We start from the raw sequence: 21,688 nt of genomic DNA, 5'->3' as shown, positions 1-21,688 counted from the left end.
CCCACCCAAAGGCAATTAAGGGTAAAGGACGACAAAAATATTTGATAAGCTTTTTTTCTTCTTCTCTCCGTCTTGAGCGGAGCAGGAAGAAACCACAGGGATGGCGATGGAGCTAGAATGAAAGACCCGGGTCTCTGTGGGAGATGCGTTCCGGAAAAGATTGTGAGATATCCAATCTGATTTGGACCGAAAGGCATCCAGGCTGAAAACGTAGGGACAAAATACTCGAAAGAGAAGCAGCCCTCACCGTGTGGAAACAGCTGGGGAAAGTTTCCAAACTTACATCCAAACGTTTTCGAGGGGATGGCTCTTTGCGCACTGGCACGCACATAGGAGAAAGATTTTGTTGAAGTTTTGAGAAGATCTCCGGGAAACTTTTTTTTTCGTTCTTTTTTTAGGCGCACGCAGGACGTTAAAGCCGCTCTCCCCGCACCCTCGAGCCGGTCCCCTCGTCGATGGGGGCCGCGCCGGGCTCGGGCTGGGAGGAGGGAGAGTTCGAGTTCAAGTTGGTGTTCGAGGAGGACCCGCCGCAACGCCAAGGCCACCGGCCATCCCCGGCGCGCACGGCCGAGCCGCAGAGCTCCGTTCCCGGGGAGGAGAGCGAGTGCGCGCTGCGGCGCCTGGAGCCCTCCGGCAGCAGCGGCCCTGGTTAGAGCCCCTTACCGGACGATTTACTGTACTGAAGGAAAGGGACACGATAGATAGAGGAGGTCTCTGCGGCCTGGTGCATGGGAACTTGTGCGTGTGTGTGCGCGCGCGCGTGTGTGTGTGTGTTTGGCGCTGCATGTTGCATGTACAGTAAGGAGGGCCGTCATCCTAAATGTGCTCCGTGTGCGTTTGACCTTGCATGGGAAACGTGTGCGTGCCTCTACGTGTAAGCATGCGAGCGAGAGTATATTGTTGTTGTGTGTTTGCTTTGTGTGTTGTGTTGTGTGCATATCCGGCTGTATCGCTGCTCGTGCGTGCGTGCAGCCCCAGACTCAATGTGTTTCTAATCAGCTGTGCGTGTGAGTAAAGTTAACAGCTGCCATCTGGGATAGAAACCTCAACCTCTGTGTACTGAACAAGCACCACACACACACACCTCCCTCCTCGACCTCCATCTCCCTCATTTTTCACTGCAGACACACACACACACACCTTGTATCCTCGCATCCACCCTCCTATTAAATTCCCGCCCATACTGGCATTCTGTAGTGTTACCGCAACCCGAGGCCTGGAAGTGACCTGCAGGTCAAAGGGAAGTTCATTTCGGTGACAGAGTTAAAATCTTCAGAGCATTGCTGTGTCACCAGCTGGTGTTCGGATGCATGTGCTCAGCTCAGCCCACAACTTTATTGTGCAATGACAATAAAGTTGAATCTAATCTAATCATCTAAAAGCTCGCCATGTCTGTGGAAGCAAAGACAGGTATTCAACATAGCAAAGTCAACTCGCCACCTCTGGTCATCGCTCGACAAATGTCACCCCACCCCCCTGAAACATTGAACCCTTTAGGCGTAACTAATCCCACGTTCATTAGTGATACTTCAAATAGGGAAGTCTGAGTACATTTCCACTTCTCAGATTTGAGATATGTACTGCATGGAACCTACATTTGAGGTAACATGAGGCAACAGTTTGCTGGGAAGTTGATAGTTATAGGGAGAAGTCAGATTGTTTAAAAAAGCAATGATAATGATTAGAGAGAAGTCTGAAAGCATCGATGTGTCTTTTCTCCTCTTTTTTAATTATGTTTCATGACCCCTCAGATTCATCTTACGAACCCTCGGCCATAAGACATTTTACTTTACATTAAATGGGATATAATTGAAGGAACATTACAAACCTAACACTGACCTTACACAGGGCAGTTCTTTTTAGATTCTTCTAAACGTTTGGCACACAAGAGAGAATTCAGTTGGTTGCAATCTGCCAGCCCACCACTAGGCGTCGCCCAAATTCTGCGCACTGCACCTTTAAGATGAGGCTTTTCACGATAACTGTGATGTACGTTTGGAATTGAGAAACTCTTCTGCTGGTCTGAACTCAATTAGTTTTTGTTTACTGCTTATTAGACCCCCGAAGAGACAACAAAAAGCAACAAAAGTCTGAAAAACGACTGTTTTTTGTCTCCAGTGTGGCAAAAGTTCCCTCGTTTTGCTTTGTTGTGCTGATAATCGTACGGCCGAACCTCTTGAGAGGCTCTCGTTTCCCTCTTTGTGAAAGGTTCAACCCGGGACATGAATTAAAATATTATTTCAGATTAGCTTTATTGTGTTAAGGTACATTTTTGTGGCTCGTAAACCTTCCTGTTGGTCTGCACACAAACATCTGAATCATCGTTTCATGTAAAAAGAGAAGTCTGCAGCTTTAACCACTTGGAAATATTGTCCGTTGCCAGGAAACATTTGAAGAGATTTTTCACCCCGAGTCGTAATTTGCTGGCAGTTGCGTTGCCCAAACTTTGCCTGCAGGGCCCCGTCGCCACTGCGGCTCAACGACGACCAGTTGAAGCCTCGCTCATTACACAGTAACTACTGTTTGGCTCCGACTGGAGGCCGACCACAGCACGCATGTTGTGGCGAGGGCTGTTGTCTTCAGGGGTTTTATGCTGACTGTTTGGCAGATAGTCCCCCCCAGTAAATAGAGCCAAATGTTTTGGTTACAATTCCCACTTCAGTCTTTACTGGGCTCATTGTGACTATGAGACTTGGAAAGAAAAGTATTGAAATAGTTTCTACCCTCAAAGTGGAGTTTAAAAAAATGTCCTCATTAAATTGATTCCATATATCTGTGTGAACTTTTAATATTCCTGAGGAGATTTACAATTTTCTGTGGAATAATTGTAAATTTCTGATTTCCAGTTTTAGCGGTATGCTAAGCTAAGCATCTCTTGACTCTGGAGAGATCTCGCTCTCAGCAGGAAAACAAACAAACACACATATTCAACTAATAGCCAAACTACTGCTTCACATTAAAAGACCTTGAGTGTGCACACATCAACCAGTTGCATACTTCTTACACATGTTATCGATCAAGATGAAGTAAGAAGTATATCAAGATGAAGTTGATGATAAAACAAACAGAGAATATCTTCCCACCACAAATTCTGTTCACAGTATTTGGATCTAATGAGTCTTTCTCACAAAAGATGTAAAGGACTAGCACGGACCGGGCCGAAAAATGATTAACGGGAGGTCACATGACCCGAAAAGCTACAATATATCATGATAAAGGAAGCGTGTCAGAATAAAAGAAACCACCAGCCATTGAATTGCTGCCACGTGGAAGTAAAGGTGTACATCGTTAACATGAACTTCCTGTAAACTCTTCATTGCCTGCATTTCCTAATCGGTGTTGTTGTAGCGATTAGGCCGGCTTTCTTTTCTTTTCGATCATGCTGTGAGTGTTTTCACGCTGTGCTCCCAACTTGTGATGTTTGCCACTTCATTCTCTAAATTGTAACCCCGGTGCCAGCGTTTCTTGTGTTTTCTGCGCCCTCAGTCTGATTATTCTTCCCATCAGTTACAGACAACCACCACTCAATCGGCGCCCCGAGCCCGCCCCCGTCGGCCAATCAGCGTGCCGGGATGCATTCCCCGCCTCCACGCAGGGCCGCTGCCAGGGACTTCAGTGGGACCTATGAGAGCCTGCCGGCACGCTCTGTACAGGTGAGACAAAAACCCCAAAAATCATATTAAAGGGTTTTCAGGTGGATTTCCTACCTTGCAGACGGCCAATCCAAACACCTGATCATAATAAAATGTGTTAAAATATTGGGCGTATTAACAGATTAACTAACTGATTACATTTTTATATTACCTGAGTAAATTAAATATCTCTTCCTCGCCCTCATCCTTCCTCCAGGTTTCAGAGTCTCGTGTGGTCGAATGTCCCAGCATCCAGATAACCACCATCTCCCCAGAAGACGACCTGGCACCAACCATCTCCAGCTACTGGGACATGGGTGGCGGCGGTGGGTGGGACCGAGAGCGCCTCTACCTTCCCCTCCTGGACCCTTTCACCTACCGCGAGAGATGCCCCGGCTCCCTCAGCCCGAGCCCCAGCCCCGGCTCCAGCCCTTCCTCCCGCGGCTGGCTCAGCCCGGCCTCCAGCTGTGACTCCCTGCTGGTGGAGGAGGAGGAGCTCAACGAGGCCGCCGTCAGCTTCGGGCTCTCGCCGTCCTCGAGGCCCACTTCTCCCGGGGGTAAAAAACGCAGAAACTCTCCCCTGGCCTCCCCCTGCACTTCACGGAGGGGCAGCTACTCGGAAGAGCTGCAGGGATGTAACCTCGAGGGTAGAGACTCCGCCCCTCAGTCGCAGGCTCCGCCCAGCAGCTGCGAGCTCAGCATCCCGCAGAAGACGAGGAAGACGTCGTTGGAGCAGGTAAGGGATGCTGGCTCGTTTTTTTTTTTCGTGTCTTGTCAAAAGTGTCTCAGCCCGTCCCTGACGGAGAAACCCGCTGGCTCCCCAGTTGTCGTCCAGGGAGGTGGATCAGGAGCCGGCTCCAGGCCACGGCTCGCCCTGCCCGCCGCCGCCAGACGCCCTGCAGCCCAGGAGAGATCCCCCTTTGCTGGGAATGGACTACCTCTCTGTGCCGCCCGCCCTCGCCTGGGGCCGGACCCGCGCCAGCGCCCACAGCCCTCTGTTCAGGCAAAGACGCGCGACGCACGCACGCACGCACACCAGAACACCCGTGAGAAAAGGAAATCGCCGTTAACCCCGTTCCGTCCAACCCGCCCCCGCAGGTCCAACGCCCTGCCGCCACTCGACTGGCCGCTGCCGCCCCAGTACGACCAGTACGAGCTGCGCATCGAGATGCAGCCGCGGCCGCACCACAGGGCCCACTACGAGACGGAGGGCAGCAGAGGAGCCGTCAAGGCCACGCCAACGGGACACCCGGTGGTCAAGGTGACGCCCAGACTGAAAGGCCCAGTGGTTTGAATAAGAATGATAAATGCCCAGTGGCAGGTGATTTAGCTGCGCTGATTGCACTTTTATGGAATGTCATTTCTGTCGGAGCCGAAGTAGAACTTTAGTTGGGATGTTGCGTTTTCAGTCTCGGGACACGGTGTTGTGGCTCCCTGCCGTCGAATCTGGTCACAGTTTGCTTTCTCTGTACAGCTGTGTGGATACACGGAGAGGAAGCCGCTCTCCCTCCAAGTCTTCGTTGGAACAGCTGACGACCGGTCGATCAGGCCACACCCTTTCTATCAGATACACAGGTACCGAACTGTAAAAAAATCCAAACCTCAATGAATGCATTGACGTTGAAGCCACATGGCTGTTCTGTATATTTACCACCTTACAGCTGCGGGCTTTGAAAAATCGCACAACCTGTCAGTGCAGGAATTTCAACAGCGTACCATCCGTCGCTATCACAGCCGTGTGGTCTTTTCCCTCAGGGTGACGGGGAAGATGGTGGGCACCGCCAGTCACGAGAGCGTCCAGGCGGGGACCAAAGTGCTCGACATCCCGCTCAGCCCCGAGAACAACATGACGGCGCTGTGAGTTTTTCCTGCGCCCTCTCGTCTCTCCGGCTCCCAGGGAGAAACTGGAGTCTGTGGCTGAAGGAAAACAACTTTTTTTGGGGGTTTTCAGCATCGACTGCGCCGGCATCCTGAAGCTGAGGAACTCGGACATCGAGCTGAGGAAAGGGGAGACGGACGTCGGGAGGAAGAACACTCGCGTGCGCCTGGTGTTCCGGGCCCACCTCCCCCTGGCGCCCCCCGCCGCCCCGCCGGGTCGAGTCCTGGCTCTGCAGGCGGCCTCCCTGGCCATCGAGTGCTGTGAGTAGACGCAGCGCGGGCGCGGCCGCATAAGCGGGGAGCGCGCGCGAGGCGGTTTGGTTTTCAACTCGATTCTCCCCCCCCCCCCCCCCCCCCTCAGCCCAGCGCTCGGCCCAGGAGCTGCCCGTCATCGAGTCCGTCAGCCTCACCTCCTGCTCCGTGGAGGGGGGAGAGGAGCTTCTGCTGAGCGGCTCCAACTTCCTGGCAATCTCCCGGGTCCTTTTCATGGAGAGAGGCACAGGTAAAGGTCCACAGGAGGGGGAGAACTCGTCTTTCTCTATTCTGTGAAGACATAGAGAGTGGAGTCACCAGGAAGTAGATCATTCTGTGCTTTTCTTTATGTTTAAAAACAAGCAGCTCCTTTAGAAATCTTGTGCCTGGCTCCACCTTCCCATGTTCTCGGTTGAAGTAAAGCTCTACGTCTAGTTTTTATCAGCGGAGACGAGTTTATGAGCCGAACCGACCTGTTATACGAACAGCACCCATGGTGCGGTGCGGTGCGGTCAGAGCAGATTACGCTCGTTAAACTGACAGTGTGTCCTTGTGTTTGTGTGCGTATCCAGGTTACACTTAATTATCCCTCGTGTCTCATCTTTTAGATGGTAAACTGCAGTGGGAGGAGGAGGCTCATGTTGACCGTGACAGCAGCAATGAGGTAATTTTGCAAAAATCTGAACGAACTCTGTGCAACGACAAGAGCTTTTTTAATCACTGAGCTTTGAGAAGTTGCAAATAAAGCTGCTGGAATAGTCTGTGTGGCCACCTCTTCACTTCAGAATAAATGAGGAGATGAAGGAAACAACATCATTTTTACCTATTTATTAATGATGGATTATTGTTTCCATTGGCACTGCTTTTTAAAAAAGTGAATGTGAAATGTATGTCATGGATGCCGCATTGCTAGAAGCCCCATCCGCTGTTCCAGCAGTGTGGGTCAATACATTAAACCCTGGGTCTTTCTTCGAAGAGCTTGTTGTGCGTGAGGGTCCCCGCCTACAGCGACCTGTCCGTCACTCGGCCCACGTCGGTTAGTCTTTACGTGTCCAACGGGAAGAGGAAAAGGAGCAGCACCCACTGCTTCAAGTACCTCCCCAGTGAGTGTCCATATCATATTCAGTGTGTTAATAGCAGGTATTATGTTTTCATATTTAGATATTCTATCTCTCCAAGTTCATGAAGGGAACAAATCAGATTACTGTTGTGACTATTGTATAAATATTTCCCATTTACGTATTTTACTTTCAGTAAATGACTTTATTTTTTTAAAAAGCAGCAAAATAAAGACATTCTGTATCGTACAGAGTTCAAACATTGAGTGCATCATTTCCAGCCGCTAACTGAACAGTTTCTCCTCACAGTCATGTTCAAGGAGGAGGACCCGCTGCTGTCCCGCCCCGCCCCGCCACCTCTGGACGGCGGGCCTGCGTGCCCAGTGGGGGGTCGACCCGGTCTGGAGGGGGGCTTCCCCGTGAGAAGCGACCCCATGGCCGACGAGCGAGGCCTGGGCTTCCGCCTGCCCCCCTACCCCTCCGCCTACTCCCCTCCCTGCCCCGCCGTGGGCTTCCACGAGGAGTACTGCTCCAAAGCCGACGGCGCCGCGGAGGAGCCCAGGGCGGCGCTCTCCGAACGTCAGCCCAGCTTCGAGAACCTGGAGCTGGGCTTCACCGAGCTCCTTCCCCCCTTGTACCCGCGCGGCCCGCAGCCTCCCTCCCCCTCCCCTTCCCCTTGGCTGGACTCCCCATACCTTTCCTCCTCGCCCTCTCCCTCCCACTCCTCCTCTCTCAGCCCGTTTCCTGCCGGCAGCCCCATCTCAACCTCCCCTCTGCCTCCCATGCCCACCTCCCCTTACCCCCAGTACTCTGCTTATCCTCAGGATGCGTGTCCCTCACCGCCCTCCAACCACAGCCCTTATCAGGACATGTACCCGGCACCCTACCCCCACTACGAGGGCTGGGACCCCCAGGGAAGGGTGCTCGGGATGGAACACGGGGGAGACAGGGATGCCAAGATCCAGGACTGCCCCCTGCAGTTCGCCAGCTCTTCCATGCACCACATCACATTTGAAGAAGGTGAGCTGGACGCATTTGTCTCTATTTGAACGCGTGCAGATGTCGAGGGGACGAAGAAGGCTGCATCACAGACCTTAAATAAATGTTGTTATGGGCGTGATCTATGGACGGATTCATTCTTTTAAACAGCTGTTTTTGAGGCCAAAGTGGCGTTTCCTCTTAATTCCGTGAACGTGTGCGTTGCTCCAGCCCAGAGGTTTAGGTTAGGAGGCGACACGTTTGTTTTGAGACGACGCATTCTTTGTTTCTTGTTTACAGGTTGACGAATACACGTTGATTACCTTCGATTCCCCGAGCGAGCTGTTCATGAGGCGCACAAGTGATTTTATTCTCTTCTCTCTCCACAGTGACGGAGTACATCGGGGAAGACATCCAGTCTTTCCAGTCGGTCTCGCGGATGGACAATCAGCCAAACTGAGCTCGGAGCAGCTGGTGGGATATGATCAGCATCATTCAAATCTGTTATGCACTTTGGTATTAAGATCCATTGCTCCAGTTACATGTGATATTGGCAGAGCGGTTCCGATGGCCAGGAGACTGTCTCTAGAAATGCCCACAGGTCATGACTGTTTTATGTGGTTTTATAAAGGGAAACTGATGTTTTCAACATATAAATTATACAAGAAAGTTCAAAGGTTTGTTGCGTCGTGTGTGTTTTTCTTGCGAAAGACGAAAAAAATAATCGAGGCTCACAAGGGTGAATCCAGAAAAAAGAGACTAAAGGAAAAAGTCTCAGACACCTCGGAAAACTAAACGGCTTAATGAGATATTTTGGAAGACATTGTATTTTCTCCAATCCCCCCTAACTATTTAAATATGGCGGAGGGGGTTTATTTATTTCTATTTTAACATTTCACCAGCCGAAACTTCATTCTGCAGTAGTTTCTCTGCTCAGAAGAAATGTTTTACGTGGTGGAAATCGACAGGATTTAGGACCCTGTGGCAAATAGCGGCAATGATTTCAGATTTAGTTTTTCTGCATTGCCAGATTTATGGGGGAAGTAGTTAAATCAAATGACGTAGGAGAAGAGAAAGTAACTAAAAGTGGCAAAGGCTTAACCTAAATCAACTTGAGACAGCGCCCGGTGTAAAAATTTGGAGGCAAAAGTTAGTTTGACCTCCATGGAAGGACGACGTGACCAATCTGCGACTGCTAAAGCTGTTTGAAAGGTTTGTATGAGGAACTGTTTGTAAAATCCTTTTGAAGCGAAGCAGGTTAGACCTGAAGACCAGTGAGACCCGGGGGATCGGAGGAGAGTTTTCAGGGACGCCACAACAGTCCATAAATCAGCAGCTCTTGAGATATCACTCAATCTATGCATCTTTTTTTTTTGTTGCTCTGTGTACTTTCTTAACTAAAGTACCGTTGCTACAAGGAAGACGGACAAAAGGTGTTTAATCTTTGCAAAACAGCCAAGGCAGTAAAAATGCAGCAAATTACAAAAAGGGGCCCTAAAGTAGCATTATATGTTTTTCCTTGACAGTTTTATGAGTCTAAACGTTTCGGTGCAGCCATAGATGGGCATGCTGGGAGCTTCAGACAGAAAAGGCCACAATAGTAAGAGATAGGACATGGCACCTCTTCTGAGAAGAACTCACTGATGGAATCTGAAGCCGTAATTCATTCTGGACATTCGCTTTTTGGGCTCTTGTCTTTTTCTCTCTCTTGCTGCAAGCTCAGGACGTTACACAAAAAATGTTCAGAGTAAAAATTGGTAACAAATGATAGAAGGGAGGAAAATGTTGCTGAAATAATTAAATGACTTGTTTATTAGAAAATGTTGGCACAACTACTTGGTGTTAAAAAGCCTTTGCCTTTACCTATGTACAGTCCACTGACGATACAATTCGCTTCTGTAGAAATAATACACGTGAGCAACGTGAAGTTTGGTGATGCCTCGGTTGTTTCAAGATTTCATTTTAGTCATGAATTCTGTAACAATCGCCATCCATGAGGTTTTTTTTTACCCGGTTTCTGTAATGTTTAAAACCACGTTTTCCAGACGATGGACAGACCAGCAAGGTCACCCTGACCTTCCCAGCTGCTGAATGGCCGATGGGGAAGTGTTTCCTGGACAAGGCGGCTTCGAGTTATTTTGCATACCTTCATACAAATAATCTTGAGGAAAAAGAAAGACATAAATCCTAAATATTTCTTATATTTTACCTCTTTGCATTAATACTTTTAGGAACTAGTTCTATGTCTTCATGTCACTCAGATTGTCAGCAGGGGGAGGTAGAATTTCAAACATCGAACATGGAGCTCCCAGAGTCTGTCTGACTGACACAAACAGGTCCATGAAAAAGCTTGTGGACCCTCAAAGGACATGACTGCATTAGATCATGAAGAGCCTATGGAAAAACAGAGCCAATGTCTAAACACAGCACAGGAAAGCAGGACTCCTAAAAGACATGCTAACTATAGGATTTTTAACCACAGGACCACTAACTGTAGGTCCACTGAGGAATGCGTAATCACACAGAGCAGCTGCCTGCTTGACACACTACTCTACACACAGTTTTAACATAACAATACCGACATTTATAAAGCCACAGTACCAGTGCTAATGCTGCTACTGACTCATACTGATAATGCTTATAATTCTAATTTTAACGCCAATGCTACTGGCTCTATAATTAGCAGTGCACATACTGTATATCCTCAAAGCTAGGCTTATCCGTTTAAATACATTATTAAAGTCAGGTGAATTGCATTTTGTTTGATAGGCTATATGACATTTACTAAGCGTCATCTGTAATGTTAGAGGCTACATGAGGTTTAGTGAGGCTATGTGAGGCTACGAGAAGCTGAGGCTACGTGAGGCTACGTGAGGCTACGTGAGGCTATGAGAGGCTACGAGAAGCTGAGGCTAAGTGAGGCTACGAGAAACTACAAGGAGCTGAGGCTACGTGAGGCTACGTGAGGCTATGAGAGGCTACGAGAAGCTGAGGCTACATGAGGCTACAAGAGGACACGTGAGTATACGTGAGGCTACGAGAGTCTACAAGAACCTATGTGCGGCTAAGTAAGGCTATGTGAGGTTACGGGAAACTGAGGCTACGTGAGGCCACATGAGGCTAAGTGAAGCTACGTGAGGCTAAGTGAGGCTACGTGAGGCTATGTGAGGCTTTGAGAGGCTACGTGAGATGTCGGAATATTATGTTCTTACAACTAGGGAAATTAGCACTAGCCATGTTGGTGACTAATTGTTTACCAGGAGTTAAGTTGTAAAGTGACAAGAAATAGTCCCACACATGGAACTACACCTTGTTGTTTCACAGACGGTTTGGCCCCTAAACAAATAAACGGGCCTTCACTGCAGAAAGGAAATCTTCCTTTAAAACCACAGGATGTCATGAACTCCTTTCTACAACACAGACCAGGGTCAACGCGAGGTCAGCGCACTGAGTGTTGAAACAAAACGAGCATATTCAGGAACAAACCGCTCGTGGAGCTGTGTGTCACTGAGCCTCCCGTGGCTCGGAGAGAGGGAAGTGTCCGTGGGAAGATGAGCCTGAAGCAACGGCGTCCCTTTTCCAGCTCTCACTCCATCTGTGTGCCTACGCTGACGACTCACATGCTTTCATTCCAGCGTGCGCGCCGTTGCACACTTGTCTCGTGGTATTGTTGCGAACAACACATGCGCTTTGAGTCTGTAAACAAGCCGCTGCATTCGAAACAGGCTTCTTTCTGTGGACTCTTTCATTTGAGGATTGTATCGAGCTATTGTAGTGCTGATGACTTACTCTCTTTGTCTTTTTATGGGACAAAGTGGGAGGAAGGCCAAGAATTAATTAGGTTAGTTAAGGAGGAAAGCCACTGCCCACAGGACCTTTTTTGCTGTTTATAACAGTAGCAAAGCTCTCTGGAAGACTAGACTGGTGCATGAGAAATAAAACTTTATATTGAGATAGACGAGAAACAAAGTGAAGAGAAAAGTTGGACGTTCTTACCCCATTTTCAGCCCAGCACCAATAATATTCTTAATAATATACATAAATTACAGAACAACATTTAAGATCTATTTAAATAAGGAGGATTATAACATTGGGCTTTCTTATTTCAAACATGAGTATCCAGACACATTAAATGTAACTGTGTGAGTGAATTAATTCAAGTTTTTATTTCTTAATATTCAAATGTCACACCTCAAAAGGTTTTAAATACGAGATAGAAATACATTACAAAAGCAATAGAATAACAAAACTGAAGACAGCAGTGATGTTTAGTGTATTGTAACAGATATATATTGATTAAACAAAACATTATGTGGGACATCTGGAAAAAATATCAACTTAATCACGGTAAAAGTTACAGTAAAATATAAAATGTATTTAATCCTCAACCTCATTTGCTATGTTCTCACTTTCCACATGACATATTAAAGACAATATTTTGTAAGATATGAAAGATTTCATGAATATATAAATACCTTTTCTAAATATTTCAAATATTCAAATATTTACTCACGATTAACCGCACTTATGTCATTGTTAACTCAAAATGAATCACAACTAATCACAATTTTTCTCTATTCTAAATGTCCCTTCATTTTTTTTTGCATAATGTTTTCTTCATTTTAATGCTCTTATCAACATGGAAAAGTGGATTGGCTTGCTTTATGCAAATGTTTTATTTGACTGAAAAACAACATTGCCAAATAGGGCGGTACAAAATAAAATTATAAAGTGCAAATTTCAGGTAAACAAGGACTCAGCCTGTAGTGCAGTTAAACCATGGCTTAATGTTCTCGTTTTTTTCCAAGTTTGCTGTGAACAAAGCAGTCAGGCCTCTTATTTCATAAACAATGAACCGAAACAGTTACCAATAAAAAGTTAGCCTACAACTTCTTTGCTTTCAGATACTCAAACAGACAAGCCTGTTGACATTTTCAGACATCCACCCATTTTTTCTAAGAAAAAATTAATCTTGCGATAAGAAAATTGACGTTGTTAAAATGGGTTTGTGTTAACGTCATTAATAAAACGTTTAACTGACAGTACTACTGAATATATAACTGCATATGTACCAGGTCCCAACAGTTTAGGAATGTTGCTGCATCCTGATCCGGGTACCCGGACCTGTTTCAGTAGCCATGTGCACAGGCCGGAGGGAAAAACCCTTCCCTTGGTAAAATAAACCCTTGCGTCATGTCATTGTGTCCCCATTTCCTGCCCGTTGACTTAGAGCAGACCCAAATGTTTACGGGGTTGCACTCCTCCCCTTGGCAGCGGCGGCGGCGGTCCCAAGCCGTCAATCCTCCCGGCGGTTCGGGGCCTCGGGGGGGAAAACGCCGGAGCCCTAGAGCCCGCAGAGAGCCGAAAGGATCTGTGGACGGAGGAGGTGGAGAAAGTAGAAGGTGTGTTGAGGGATAAGATAAACAGGGAGGTATAAATAGTGTGCAGTGGGGCAGATGCTGATTTACACTCGGTTTACTTTCAGTTCAAACAATCAGCTCTATTTTATGAACCTCAATTCTGTTTACGGCTATTTTGAAAGTTTTTACATAGGTGAGACAATTAAAGATCACCTGGGATTGTTAGTGCCGAGTATCACACAACTAGCTTGTTGTTAGCGCCCAGTGCTATGTAGCGCACACTTTTTGACAAAGTGGTGTTTTTTTTTTTCTGTATCCCTTTTTAAATGGGGTCAAACAAAAGAAATTGCGAGTTTCGTAGTTATTAGTTTTATCCATCTGTTAAATTGTGTTAAATGTTAAAAGGCCACAATTATCAGAAGTATGAACATTGAGACTCCCACATGTGGCTCTAATGTGTACTGCAGAAACAACATTTAAATATTACATTTTTATAGTATTATTTATATATAGTTACATTTTAGAGAACGTTACATACTGCTCCTTTAACTTGAAACAATACAGCCAATCACACAGACATATTTAACATGTGGTTTTATTGACATACTGAATTATTTTCATACAACACTGATGTGGTACGCACGGTCAAAACATGAAAAGGGGAATATAAAAACGAATATAATACTAACACCACCCCCATATTGTGGTCTCTTTCTCTGAGTTGTTAATACAGCAGTAAAAAACCAAAGGAGCCAATTGACAACACATTTAGTGGCGTGAGTTTGGTGTTAACAAGTGAGACATTTAAACACACAAGGGAAATACCAATTTTAAGTGCACTTTAAACATACTTCTCTTGTTTTTTTTTAATTCCACATTCTTATGTTCTTTTCACATATATATATATATATATATTCTTCCCAGTAATTGTAGCTTGCAGATACAGCTATACATATACATCATAACAGGAGCAAAAAGCTAGCCAGCATCATCTTAACAATGTTTAAACGATTCTTGCTCATCATGTAAATGTGACATTAAAAATGACATAAAGAAAACCATCTGATCAGCCGCTCTTGATACTGTTGAGGAGATAAGACAGTCAATTGCATGAATGAAATTATCAAAAAAATAAACAAAACTTTCTTGAAAGTCTTGCATTTCCATAATTATGGCATTCCAATCATTTCTCCAATAGCTCTTAACAGCTCATTATCTGTTCTACACTTTGTCCTTTATTGATTAAAAACGGAAATACTGATCAGCAGTTTTTTTATAACATTATTGAACACATTTAAAAAAAAATACATGATAAGCCGCCAATATCTTTGTTATTCCTTCACTTGTCCTTACAGATCGACCTCAACCTCTCCCTCTTCTCTCTCCCGCTAAGGTCCAAAGCAGTATGCTTTACACAAAAGGTAATTTGGCAGGTTTGCAGAGGCAAAACTGTGAGGATCGGGCCAAAAAACCTCCCAAAAACTGTTTGATTAGATTACCAATGTCAACATCTTAGAAAAGACCCGCTGATAACATTGTCTCCAGTGGTTCATGACTCTGCCATTACGCAAGAGCTTGTGTCCCTGGTACTTCGGGTACTTTTGTGTTGTACCAGTGCAATTGTGAAAAAATCAAATACTTCAAATATGCTAATTTCTAAATTACAACCATACGGTAAACTATATCAGCTGCCATCGTGACCCATGACCCTTAACAAGACCGGCGTTGCAGAGATTACAAAAGCATTTCATAGCACCACCAAAATTTGACCGCTGTTCGACAGCCCTCTGAGATCCAGCCAGATTCGGTTTTTTTTATCTGAAGCACACTGCTGGCCTTACACCCTTTCTTCTTCCCTTCAAGCGCTGACAAACACCAGGCGGGAGGAGTAGATCAGGTCGGCCAGGTAAAGGACGAAGTTGACCCCCGTGAGCACAGCCACCGCCATGAGCTTGTCCCAGCCGCACAGGCCCATGTCGGAGTTGCAGTGGCTCGGCCGATTTTTCGACCCGCCGTGCTTGGGGTCGAAGTTGAAGATGGGCCAGACGATGGTCGCCGACAGGTAGAGGGCCACGGCCAGCAGGGCGTAGCCGGAGAGGAAGCGCGCAAAGGGGAAGGGCAGGCAGCCGGTGCACTCGCCGATGCAGAGCAGGATGACGACCGCCGACAGGATGAAGCAGATGCAGTACACGGACATGCAGAACTTGAGCGCGTGGTTGCGGTCGTACACCACGGGGTCGCTGACGAAGACGAAGATGACGCAGGCCACGAAGGTCTCGCAGACTTTCAGCAGGCCGGGGGCCGTGGCCATGTAGCCGGCCACCTCGCCCGGACGCGCCTTGCTGATGCTCACCTCGGTCATGTAGGCGATGGTGGCCAGGCAGGAGAAGACGGTCGACACGATGCGGTAGGTGCCCATGTCACCGTAGCCCGTGGAACCCTTGAGGAAGTAGAGGGGGAAGATGATGGAGGCCGACAGGCACAGCAGGGCGGCGTAGCAGGCGAAGGTGATCGGGAAGTTCTTCCAGGAAACGGGAGCTCTGGCCTGGAGGCCGAAGACCTCCACCAGGATGACGAGCAGAGTCCCGGCGAAGCTGAAGGCCCAGCAGAAGATGCACCAGTCTCCGGCTCCGCCAACGAGTCTGCCTCCGTGCACGGCCAAGGAGAAGGCCACGCAGGAGAAGATCATGGCGGCCACCCTCGCCCATAGGATGGGGCTGGAGTTGAGGACTATCGCCATGATGATTTATTAGGAGATGTGGGAAGATCGAACGATTCCTGCGGGGTACGAGGCGCTTCCTGGGATTTATAAAATCAGCCACACGGAGAAAACTGTAAGAAGAAGAAAAAAAGGACTGTTAGCAAGATTTTGTCATGACCTTTAGATGATGTACATGAACTACAATTGAATGTTGGTCACACGCTGCTCATTTCACGCTCTGCTCTGCATTTCCCCTCTTTTTTAATCCCCGTTACTTATTTTCTGCCCCTGCATACAACAGCGTTTCTGAGCCGGGAGCAGACGGTTGCGCTCTCGCATTCCTTTGCGCTCATGTTCTCTGGCGGGAGCGGCGCCGCAACCTCCACCGACCCCCCCTACTATCCGTCATCGTGTGCTCTAAACATGCCTCCCCCCCCACCCGTTCCACCCCGGCTCCCTCCCAGGGACCTCAGCTATCTGAAATCTGAACAAAAAAAACAAGGCTCCTGAATCCAGTGCTGCTGGGTTTCTACGTTCTGGAGTCTTTACTGGAAAATCTGCTCTTAAAAAGAGGAATAGAGTTACGTGCCAGACTAAAAGCAGTTTGGGTCATTTTCCTTTTTTTGGGCTTTCTATAGAGGGTCGGGCTCGGTTGGAAAGATATTTCTGATTTTTTTTTTGTATTAAACTAAATTGATCTATTTATTTAACTTCATGTGTGAGGTTCATTTAGGATAATATGTCATTTGATTAAGAGAATTAGACTTCAAGTTTCAGAACCTATTAAGACAACAGAATTCACACTTTTGGCGAGGGATTATTCCGTAACCTTAACTGGTTTGTTGTTTTTATTTTAAGTGTGGACAAACTTCCTTCCTTCCTTCCTTCCTTCCTTCCTTCCTTCCTTCCTTCCTTCCCTCCTTCCCTCAACTGGCTGGTCGAGTCTGTCTTCAGTTGGTTATTTCCTTTCCTTGGTGAAGCAGTCACCGTGGCCACAGGAGACAATGGAATGATAATGGTAACTTGACATTAGCACCAGTGGAAAAGAGTCACGGAGTCAGAAAAACCACTGCCGGTCCCACCAGAGGCTTGATGGACGGAGCTGGGGAGTGATTTATTGATGGTGAACTTCACGTCTCATCTGTAGGACTGAGGAACATTTTCTCAAGTTCAAGTCTTCCTTCTGGCCTGGAAAAGGTTTTGGCTGCAGCGGGATGTGTCAGTTGGCTATTTCTGCGTTAAATAGTTCATAGTTACTTCATTTAAATTAGTTGTTTTGTCAAACAGTAAATGTACAATTGTACAACTCACAAGGAAACAACACTTTTGAATCGACTCTCTGCCGAATGACTCAAACTGCAACTCGGCGTGCATCTGACTGATTTAATGCCATTACTGTGATCAGTACGGACTACGATGGATTTCTAACCCAGCGTTGGTGCATAATGTAAAGGAGCTGCTGCTCTTTGATTGTGAGGCATTGCGACTGTTATCGTTGGACAAGAACTCAAGACTAATAGCAAAGATTTTGTGTTTCCTGCTTCAAAGCGCTCTCAAAGAAGTACCATTTTTAGCCATAAATCCTGTTTCTCTGTCCCTCCTCCTCCCCCCTGAAACCCATCACCAACTTGGCTCCACAAGCTGTGCATTCCCTTCTCCCAGACTACAGCGAAACACAGTTATAAACAAGGATAAAGGCCTATTTACATTAAATAGAGAGGGGGGGGGGTGTGGTGTGTGGTGTATGAACAGAAAAGAAATTGCAAAAAGGAAAGACGGATGGAAAAAGAAACCCCTGAAACTCCTGCAGGATGACTCATTTGAGGCCGAGAGGGAGGGGAGGGTGAAGCGGGGGAGGGGGGGGGGGCAGGAGAGTGAAAAGAGGGAGGGAGGGGGGCGCGGGGAAAGCCCTGTGTGTCAGGCCACCGAGGGACAGTCTACACACAGTGATGGAGTGGAGCAGCAGAGACGTGAGTCACCGACCGGGCCCCTTTGCTTTCACCACACCTCTGTTTCTGCCTCCCCCCTCCCTCCCTCCCTCTCCTTCCCTCCCCTCCCCTGCTACCTCCTCCTCCTATTTCTTGTAAGATTTTCCTACCAGCTGATGTATTCCAGATGTGCTGAACAACTGCTAACTTTGTCACATTTGCCAAGATGTTTCCTTTCCCCTCTCTCTCTCTCTCTCAATTTTTCCTCCCTTTTCCACCAGTTGTTTTATCTCTCTCTCTCTCTCTCTCTCCCACCGGGCTCAATAGGGCACCAATTATGCATCGTGTAAACCACTCAAAATAAACACAGAGGGAAGAGTCACAACGGAAAAATCAATCCAGCCACTCCCGCCGCCATTACTGCGCTGCTCGTGGAATGAAGTCAGGGGGAAAATGGCAGAGGGGAGTGTGAAAAAGCGTCCTTTCACATGCACCGCTTCCCCCAAATGGAAGAGAACAAGTTCCCACATCAGGCACGAGGACAGCAAACAGGATCTGACTGCATCGTGCTCCTTGACACAGTCACTTTTCATACAGACAGCAGGGGAGTGTGCACACACACACACACACACACACACACACAGATGTTCAGGAAACAAGTTTGTCTCAGGAGTCATGCGCGCTGCTTGTTTGGTTGTTGTGACGCAACATCACTAACTCGATTTCACACATAATCCACTTACGGGAGACCTGTTGGTGGAAGCACAAGGCGAGCTGTGTGTTGGCAGTGCGTGTGTTGTAGATGCATATCAGTATGTTAGCGTCTGGGGGGGGGGGGTTGTACCTTAACATTTGAACTTTTCTAAAAAATAAAAAAAAATCTCTCTTTTCGGCGTGGAGAAACGTCATCACCAGACGAGACATATCTCCTCATTTTGGGTTGTGTCTCTTTTTCTGAAATGGATACATTTCTGCATTTAAATGAAGGAAAGGGGGAGTTGGCTGGTGAGAAACTTAATCAATTAAGATCTAGTAAATGTCTCCACAGCATTTGAGCCGAGTGTTGGGCGCCTTTCAGAGGTTCATTCATTGGAAGTGATGGTGGGTGCCACACCCTGCTTCCCCCCCTCCCACCCAACCCCTCACACACACAAATATATGTAAAATACCGCACATTCTAAAATCCTGCTCAGTTTCGGTACATTTGGCATTATCATATGAAAAAAAGCACGACAATTCAATTCAGTTGAATTCACATTTACATTAAGGTGAAACCTTTAGATTATTTAACAGCTTTGTGTTAATGCCAAACATTATCCTTGGAAGCGTTATTTATCTCTAAATGTTTAAAAAGGTGACATATGAATACTGTTTTTATATCTTTTTTTCATATGATGCTAAATGTAGGAAACTGAGCAGGATTTTAGAAGGTGCGACAATTTACAAACGGCGACCCATACGAATATTAAACTTTCAGGACATCTTGTAAAATCGGGTATTTCAAAGAAAGAAGACTTATTATGAGGTTTAAAAAACACTGAAAGTCTCTCGCCATGAAAATATTTTATTTCAATCTAAAAAAAAAATTATTCTCCTTTTGTTATTGAACATTTGCAAACTTATTTTGATAGTAACAGACATTTCTTCAAACGTGCACACAAATAAACCCACTGCGTCCTCCGGTGCATCACTTTCTCATTGAGGGAAGCCAGACGCAACAAGTCGCAGCCGAACGAGGTCTTTTAAGCTCACAGCATCTTCATCTGATTTAATAATAATACTAATAGTAATAATAGTCGAGGTGAGTACAAAGCTATGATGGAGTTTGATCCAAAGTGGGCTTACCTTCCTCGTGTCGTCGGGACGTCCAGCTGCGGAGGGTCGTGGCTGTGGAATCCTCGTCTCCTTTCACTCGAGCAGAGCTTCAGAGCAGCTCCTCCACGCCCACCAAACCAAATTAGGCTTCAACTCTGTTGGGACCGTTATTCACATCTGTCTCAACCCTCCTGCTCCTCTTCCTCCTCCTCCTCCTCTTCCTCCTCCTCATGCAGCCTAACACACCCTGTGCAGAGTGCAGCACAAGTCCCCCCCCGCCCCCCCCCCCTCGAACTACACGTTCGTGTGATGAAAAAGTGCACTTCAGATTTCTTTAGATTTTTTATTTTACTTTATCATCCAATGTGATTACGCAACACTTTGACGGACTACTGTCAACACAAAAAATAGAAAGTTTTTAAAAATCTTTAATTTGTATGCATTGACTAAATGCAGATGGCAAATAGTGTCGTGAGTCATAAAAATGAAGTTGGAGCCTCCTTCAATCGCTAAAATGGGAGGTAAAATAGTGCCAATTTTGAATGACTTAACAGGAAGTGCGTCTATTCCGATCTAAGTACAAGTACTGTTGTCATGGATTTTTTAAGAGATAACACTAGATATTTGTCATTGCTGAAGTGTGAATCATCGGAGTATTTGTATGCGTTGCTGAGCAACCGCAGTGGTAGCCCCTGGCAACCATCTCTATTTACTCGGTGATGTGAATTGACGCGTTTCCTGACCAGGTTGAAAAAAAAACCCCGTCCGGCAGACGGAGAGGGGAGAGGTTTGCTCTCACATGCACATTCTTACGCTATGTTGCTTTAATTTGCCTAAACTGCTCCCATTCTGTTCCTCGGTTAAAACATACAGGCCATAATGTCAGAGAATAGCACACTGTGGGTTTGTGTGGGAGAAGAATAAGTTACTCTATTCTATACATTTTAAATACCGTTACGCAAATAATTTTGCATTACGTTGTTGGTGAAGGGCGATTGAATATGCTTCAATAAAAAAAACATTTGTTTCTCCATCGCCTCTAACCAACAGGTTGCTTATTTCATTGTAGTCAATAAAGGCAGTAAGGCTCATTTTTGTTCAATTAGATACAATCTGGGTCTTTGGTGAGAATGTTACAGAACAGAACTTATCAAGCGTGTTTTTATATAGCGATACAGCTCATTTTGACATTTTTAGACCGAATTATTTGGCCATGTCACGTCTGCTTTTCTCCCTTCATGCTTAATGAATGAAATGCATAAAACGCATTCCTCGTCTGTCACACGACACCCGGTTCATTCGAGCGTCGTGCTGCTCCAGTAAATTTGGGTCTGTGTGTCTATGAGATAACGACAGACATTGAGGCCTCTGGCCACATCGCAGCAACAGCGCCACCTAGCGAGGGGAAAAGAAACTACCCCCAATCAGCCACCCAAAACACCCCCCCCCCCCCCCCCCATGATGCTTTTATTGTGACGAAGGCATTGATCTATTAAGCCATGTGGTACAGGCGGGTCTCAGGAATCAGGAAGTCCACAGTGATGATGGAGGATGGATGAGGTCATAAATCAGGGGAGAGCAAACAGAGTCAGAGGATTAAACGTCTCATATTTACAGCACGCTGCGGAATTGATGTGAAAAACAAACGAGAGAGCGGAGCAGTCGACGACGTGATGAGAACACAGTGACTTCTTTCTTGATGGACATAAAATGTTAACAATGCTGGTTTATTCACCCATACCACAGCACCAGAAGATAACTACAGCACCAGATGATAACATAAAACACGTCCAAAGCATTTTTAAAAAGTAACAACTAATTAGATGAATGATAAAGACAACAAGGAAGACTAAAACAAGAAAAAATAGCTCAAAAGGGGGAAACCATTTTGATAAAATAACAGTGTGGAATATAAATGGATTAAATCGATGACCCTTTTGATCTTATTCTATCCTTCAAAAAGGAAAGTTACCGTTTGTTGATTCAAAGAAATGAAATGTTGTTCTTAGAAACCAGTCTGTAAAACCAGCTGTAATTATTTTATTATGACCTCTGAACTACTATTGCCCTAAAACAACTGTCTCAA

General features: G+C 46.3%; 2 protein-coding genes across 2 annotated transcripts; one reads left to right on the top strand and one right to left on the bottom strand.

The window, feature by feature from the left end:
* Nucleotides 1-8,468, top strand: nfatc4 (nuclear factor of activated T cells 4). The gene is made up of 13 exons (XM_037457411.2): nt 1-648; nt 3,508-3,653; nt 3,850-4,368; nt 4,457-4,635; nt 4,731-4,893; nt 5,107-5,207; nt 5,388-5,489; nt 5,584-5,771; nt 5,872-6,012; nt 6,371-6,426; nt 6,739-6,865; nt 7,130-7,840; nt 8,188-8,468. The coding sequence occupies exons 1-13, from the start codon at nt 456-458 to the stop codon at nt 8,256-8,258; spliced, it is 2,697 nt and encodes an 898-aa protein (XP_037313308.2). The 5' UTR covers nt 1-455; the 3' UTR covers nt 8,259-8,468.
* Nucleotides 8,469-13,735: 5,267 nt separating this feature from the next.
* On the bottom strand, nt 13,736-19,815 carry myadmb (myeloid associated differentiation marker b). The gene is made up of 2 exons (XM_037457681.2): nt 19,633-19,815; nt 13,736-15,990 (listed from the first exon to the last, which is right to left on the bottom strand). Exon 2 carries the CDS (start codon nt 15,896-15,898, stop codon nt 15,017-15,019), a length of 882 nt encoding a protein of 293 aa, XP_037313578.2. The 5' UTR covers nt 15,899-15,990; nt 19,633-19,815; the 3' UTR covers nt 13,736-15,016.
* Nucleotides 19,816-21,688: the final 1,873 nt, after the last annotated feature.

Source organism: Pungitius pungitius, chromosome 15 (assembly GCF_949316345.1).
Source record: "Pungitius pungitius chromosome 15, fPunPun2.1, whole genome shotgun sequence".
Taxonomy (NCBI): domain Eukaryota; kingdom Metazoa; phylum Chordata; class Actinopteri; order Perciformes; family Gasterosteidae; genus Pungitius; species Pungitius pungitius.
Note: the sequence above shows the minus strand (reverse complement) of the source record. Positions and strands in the feature narration are given on the sequence as shown.

Excerpts from the sequence above, each read along its gene's own strand:
- nfatc4 (XM_037457411.2), top strand. The coding sequence starts at position 456 with ATGGGGGCCGCGCCGGGCTCGGGCTGGGAGGAGGGAGAGTTCGAGTTC. Across the intron at positions 649-3,507 it reads CTCCGGCAGCAGCGGCCCTG|TTACAGACAACCACCACTCA; the intron begins GTTAGAGCCCCT and ends TCTTCCCATCAG. Across the intron at positions 3,654-3,849 it reads TGCCGGCACGCTCTGTACAG|GTTTCAGAGTCTCGTGTGGT; the intron begins GTGAGACAAAAA and ends TCCTTCCTCCAG.
- myadmb (XM_037457681.2), bottom strand. The coding sequence starts at position 15,898 with ATGGCGATAGTCCTCAACTCCAGCCCCATCCTATGGGCGAGGGTGGCC.